Below are 6,207 nucleotides of genomic sequence, written 5' to 3'. Positions count from 1 at the left end.
TTTTATTATATCACCCTTTGAATATAATAAATGCAATGTTTTGGGAAAATGCATGGATAAGTGATTATGGTAAATTATAAGGGTAAATTAGAACTAAGTGTAAAAATTCTGACTTGGTTTTTTAAACCGGACAAGTAAAAATGGATGTCTATTTTTAGTATAGAAGACAAATAAAAATGGACGGAGAGAGTAGTAAATTTAGCTCAAACATTTGATAGATGGTCTAGAAACCAACCAAATAGAGTTAGATAAATCCCATGTTCTTTGTATAACATGGCTAGTATATCTCAGCAAAAAGCAAATCAAAATTACAAATGGGGCACTTGCTAACACCTATTACAGTTTACTTTGATTACTACAACCTTATGAGTAAGCAAATCTATTTCTTTGTCACGCCAATCCTCATAAGAGCAACATAAGCCAAGAACCTGTAACCCAAAAGCATAATAGCCAATGCAACAATTGAGATGCCCTTACCTCCAATCCCTATAGTCTTTATGGAAGGAAAATCTTCAACTAGACACGTCGCATTTGTGCCACACAAATATGTTTCCCCCCCAGTAAACTGGGACCCCAACAAGAGCTTGTACGCGTATAGAGTAATTGATACGTACTTGATCCAGGCAATGAAGCTCGGGACATGCTGAACGAAGTACCCTCCGACTAAGGTCATCGATAGCATGATGACTGAGCCTAGTGCAGTGGCTGATTTTAGGTCTTTAATTATTGCACCAATAGCAAGTCCGAGGCCTTGGGAGACTAGTACATTGTAGAGGAGGGCCAATAAGGTAGAGAAGAAGTTCCATGCGGCCGGTTTTAGGCCAGCCATCCAGTAGGTTACAATGGTGAAAATAGTCGGAAGGACTAGCTCCATGGGAAGGTCACCTACAGTCCGAGCCATGAAGTATGCAGAGAGTCGGTACATGCCTGATGATCTTTCTTTCTCCAGCATCATCCTCTCTTGTGGGAAGGTAAAAATAGCTTGGAACATAGGAAAAAACTCCCAGAAATTAGTGTAGAAGAACAGAAGCCCAATCTGCACCAATTAACACAAATGACTATATTTAACTTCTATCGGAGTTATCAAAGTCAGAAAGCGCAAAAGAAAAAACTCCAACGTCCAATGGAGCTTTAAGCGGAAAGAGCAAACAAAGTGTGGGCTTCAAACACAAATGGAGAAAAACACAAATATATATGTGTAGTCCAAGACTAATAATCATAAGCATGAATAAGGAATACATGAACAAAGAATGAAAAACCAATTACTATAAAGTGAAATATCAATTGTTTATTGTAGCCTCTTTGGGATTACGCTAATGGGCAAGGAAAAGTGAGCCTCAGATTCTTCATGATGACACTAAAACGCCCGCTAAGTGAGGCGAAGTGCTCAATATGTTTGAGCCTCGCTTTAGAGCTTAAGTGCGCCTTTGACAATATTGACTTCTATACATACACCGACATTTATACATGCACCGACATTGTAAAAGAATGTTTGCACTCTTGGGTAATTACATTTAAAGATAACTATAAATAACCATCCGTAACCTAGAAATAAGACAAGTTACCTAGTTAATAAGTTAAAGTACACTAATAATGTTAAGAAATTTTACATACTTGGAGTATATAAGTTAAATACTTAACGAAAATAGAACTCTTTACTAAAAAAATTCCTGGTTAATGGACTCAAACGGCTCCATTACATCATTTTTATGCCAGGAAATGGAGTATACTTTAACTGTTACTACTATGTACCAATTTTACCAACAAGAACAACATACCCAGTGTATTCCCACAAGTAGGGTCTGGGGGAGGGTAGAGGGGACGCAGACCTCACCCCACCCTCTTGGAGATAGAGAGGTTGTTTCCGGAAGATCCTCGGCTCGAGTAACACATAACAAGGCAGTAAGAAAAAGACAATAAAGAAGTAAAAAGGCATAACAAATAAGACATATCAAATTAACAGGACAAGTATCAATTACCTGATCTTGTATGTTATTAGATTTCCACCATAACAATCCACACATTAAAGCCAGCACCAAGACTTGTCCAACCTTGAGGCGAGAGAAGTACTCGTGTTTCCGTTCTTTCATCCCTCTTCTAAATAACACTGAGAATTGCTGCCACCACGTGTTTGGCCATTGCTTGAATTTCTTCTCATGAAATTTTTCAGCAATCTGATGATCGTCACATTCTTGCAATTGTTCCTTCAAGTTCTCTGCTAGATTGGTTTTGAAAGCGGTTACCAAAGTTTGCTTGATCGATGCTGGATCTTCTCCAGGTTCATCTGTTAATACGCGAGGATCATCCGATAATATACCTAACAAATTAAATTGCACCAGTTTATTAGTCATCATACCGTTTGGCAAAAAGAGAATATATATTATAAGTTATAATTTAGAAATGATCACAAAGATATGAACGTGTATGCAGCAAAAGAGAATTAACCAACAGATCATACAAAAGTCAATGGAAGTCTCGGTATAAGTGGGGTACTGCAAGTGGCAGAGTAGTCATGCTGCCATGATCCACTGAAATTCAGCCCCTTGTCTTTCCGATACTTAAAAGACCAAAAAGGTCCCAGTACGTGAAATTACTATCTATTTATGAGAAATTTGCTTCAATAAATTCCTAAAGAACTATTCTCATTTAACAGACTGTACATTAGCCTAAATAGCCTTCACCTGGGCTTGAGTTTTTTTCCATTTTTATGCATCAATTATGCATCTATAGATCATAAATAAACAGCAAAATTAATCCAAGGAAAACAGAATTTCAAGGTATTTTAGTGAAGGTGCCTCATGCCATAGTAAGAGCCAAAGTACATTAAAATCTAAGATAACAAATGACTCCAATGAAAAGAAGAAGGATAGATGAACATACCATTTGCAAGATCCAATAAGAAGTCCGAGGGATTCATAGCAACCAACGGGGAAAATCCGATCCTTGAAAAATATCCCATCGCATCTTCGCCTCTGCCAAAATACAGGGTGTTTCCTTCGGATAATAGCAGCACTTTGTCGAACATGTAAAATAGCCTACTCGAAGGTTGATGTATTGTCATCACAACCGTCCTGCCACCCTTCGCCAAATCCCTCAATGTAGACAGAATCCTTAAAGCTGTAGTAGAATCAAGCCCCGATGTTGGTTCATCCAAGAACAATAAACTCGGGTTAATAAGCATTTCCTGCCCTATACTTACCCTTTTCCTCTCCCCACCTGAAATTCCTCTCAATAGTGGACCTCCAACGACGCTATCCTTGCACTTTATTAATCCGAGTTGAGTAATAACCGCTTCAGCATGCATGATTTTTTCCACAACCGTAAAAGTTTTGGGCAAACGGAGGAGGGCAGTGAACACGAGTGTCTCGGACACTGTGAGATGAGGGTAAAGAACATCATCTTGAGTAACAAAGCCGGTGTTACGCTTCATGGCATTGGAAAAGGGCTTGTTACTGTATGTTATAGCACCATCAAGATGGCCATTAACAAGCCTGCCTCCGAGTCCAGTTAGTAGAGTTGTTTTGCCACTGCCTGAAGGGCCTAATATGGTCAGCATTTTGCCCGGAGAAACGATCCCCGAGACACCCTTCAAGATTATTTTCTCTTCCTCTGATTTAGAGTTGTTCTTGAAACACCCTTCTTTCCCAAGCTTAATCTTGTAAACAACATTCTCAAACTGCAAGATCACCCAAAGTACTATTTTTAGCAAACAACAGGAAAAGATTAAGCCATAGGATAATATTAGAGGAACTATTTATTAACTTCTATTTCTTTTCCCCTTTTTGCGAGCACTAGCTAGCAACCAATATGATCACCAGAATTTGAGTTGACAAAAGATTCCCAAGGAGAATTTTGATAAAAATAAGAGTTTCACTTCTCTACAAGGATTTAAAATGTATAATCTAAACTATATAAGGTCCTGAAAATGGAATTACTAACCTGAATATAAGATATGTTACACTATTTGTCTAAATAAGTTATAAACCCTGGGATAAATTTACACAGTCATACAGTATATATTTAATCCCAAACTTCATTCTGGATATCCCATTTTATGCCATCAAACTTGAGATTATTTAAACCCACCTCCCAAATGGGATAAATTAATCCAAAGATTATAGTCCCTGAATAATTTAGTCCACGAATCAAACGACCCCTAAATGGTTTAACATGGATTATTAGTTGTCTACAAATACTACTACTCGATGTGCTTACTTAAAAAAGTATATATAGTTGGATAAGAGTTCCTTTAAAATGTTATGGATAGGTTATATATATTTGGCATTAAAAAATGTTAGTATCATGTTCTAGCTTTGGGAAAGAACGGATGATCAATTCATATTACCGAAAAGAGAGTTTTTACTCCTAGTATTTATAAGTATTAGCGTTTTAGTCAAAAATCAAAACAAAACATTCCAATTGAAAATCAAAACATAACACACAACGCTAGCTTCATCTCTCCTCTCAAATCGATTATTCCCTACTTCCACCCAAAAACCAAAAGCTCTTGCAGAAAAAGGGCAAGAACCACCGTGATGATCCACTTCAAGAATCCAGTGGACACTTACTTCAACTAAGCATGTGAATCGCTTTCAAAGGGTATGGAGCGACGAAGACGAGATAGCCATCCTCCAAGGCATGCTCGATTATGCATTCTTCGTGGATGCATATTCGGGCATGCCTTGGAGAATAGCTATCTCATCGTCTTCACTCCATAATCACTTAAAGCAATTCAGATACCTCAGTTAAAGCAGGTGTCCACTCTGCCAAATTCTTGAAGTTGTTGGCCTTTTTTTGCAAGAGCTTTTGGTGTTTGGGTTAGAGTAGGGAATAGTCCTTTTGAGAGGAGCGTGATGACATCGATTGGGCGTCGTTTGACCATATGTTATAGATGTTGAATCTCTTGGATTCTTAGTAGGAATTTTTGAAGTTGGAGTTGGAGTTGTGTTTGACCATAATTTTTGAAATTGTAGTTTTTGGTGAAATATAGTTGTAAAAAAGTGAAAAAGTGATTTTTTTAAAAAACAAGTTTTTTGAGTTTTTAGTATTCCGGAATACAACTTCAAGTTGTATTCGGAATATTTATGGCCAAACGCCCAAAAGTGAAAAAAGTGAAAAAAATTCCGGAAAAAAGTGAATAATTTTTATGGCCAAATGGCACCTTAGTATTATTTTTTAATTACTTCTTTGTATTTTAAATCCCCTTAGTGAAAATTTTAACTCCGTCACTTCGCAACTAGTCAAACAACTATACTGATACAAAAGGATATACAATTAAAATAAGGCGAACTTTTTTATTATGATTGAATGAAATCAGGCAGCATCCAACTTTCCTGAAATTATTTTCCCATCAAATAAGAAAATAAGATCAATGTGGAGTTCAACGTTTCAAGTCCATTATTATGACTGAATCAGGCAGCATCTAATTTTCCTTTAGTAATTCCCATCAAATAAGAAAATAAAATCAATGTGGATATCATCTTTTCAAGTCCATTATTATACTATATACCTTTTTATAATCTTTTCCTATTATTGACAACACATGCATGCAATTAGTTTTCTGTAGAAACAACAATATAATATCATATTATCACATGCAATATCACCAAGGTTTGTTGGTCAAGTGTAAGTACTCCTTCATCTTTAATCATTGGTCTCGGCTCGGGTTCGAGCCTGCTTGATATGAAATCGCCTTTACTAGGGATCATTACCCCTAATGTAGGACTTTCCGTGCGAATCCGGATTTAGTCAAGTTGAAACAAAACAAAAAATCGCTTAAAAATATACAAGAATTACCTTAAGAGTGACAGGACGATTACTTTTCTTGAAAATAGCTGCACTTTTAGATTGATCAGCGTGCTGATTTTCTTGTATATTCTTCATCTCTTGTTCCATGTTTAGAGTTGTTGGCCTTCTTCTTTGGTCTCTCTTAAATAGATTTTAAAACCAAGAAAAAAATACAGATGAATTTGATGACCTTTTTTTGTTATCTTTCTCTCCTAAATTCTTGGGAATACGAATGGAGTGATATAGAGAAGAGGGAAAGAATTAATGACTAGTTTTAAGTAGGACTCTAAATACAAATGTTATTAGGAAATGGAGTGTAATTAATTATGACTAGTCGATCAAGATTAGTAGTCTAATAGAACTTTGAAGATAAATAGAAATTTTATTACTCCCTCCATTCCATAATAAGTGATTTTTTAG

The 6,207-nt window shown here is 36.4% G+C and overlaps 1 protein-coding gene across 1 annotated transcript; it reads right to left on the bottom strand.

Moving 5' to 3' along the window:
* Nucleotides 1–208: 208 nt before the first annotated feature.
* LOC132638600 (ABC transporter G family member 9-like) lies at nt 209–5,983 on the bottom strand. The gene is made up of 4 exons (XM_060355423.1): nt 5,797–5,983; nt 2,881–3,676; nt 1,980–2,317; nt 209–1,036 (listed from the first exon to the last, which is right to left on the bottom strand). The coding sequence occupies exons 1-4, from the start codon at nt 5,893–5,895 to the stop codon at nt 380–382; spliced, it is 1,890 nt and encodes a 629-aa protein (XP_060211406.1). The 5' UTR covers nt 5,896–5,983; the 3' UTR covers nt 209–379.
* Between the last annotated feature and the right edge of the window lie 224 nt (nt 5,984–6,207).

Source organism: Lycium barbarum, chromosome 4 (genome assembly GCF_019175385.1).
Source record: "Lycium barbarum isolate Lr01 chromosome 4, ASM1917538v2, whole genome shotgun sequence".
In the NCBI taxonomy this organism is placed as follows: domain Eukaryota; kingdom Viridiplantae; phylum Streptophyta; class Magnoliopsida; order Solanales; family Solanaceae; genus Lycium; species Lycium barbarum.
The sequence above is the reverse complement of the archived record's forward strand: the minus strand, read 5'-3'. Positions and strand labels throughout refer to the sequence as shown.

Coding starts and splice junctions, on each gene's coding strand:
- LOC132638600 (XM_060355423.1), bottom strand. CDS start 5,895: ATGGAACAAGAGATGAAGAATATACAAGAAAATCAGCACGCTGATCAA. Junction 3,677..5,796: donor ATCGTCCTGTCACTCTTAAG/GTAATTCTTGTA, acceptor GTGATCTTGCAG/TTTGAGAATGTTGTTTACAA. Junction 2,318..2,880: donor CTTATTGGATCTTGCAAATG/GTATGTTCATCT, acceptor TTAATTTGTTAG/GTATATTATCGGATGATCCT.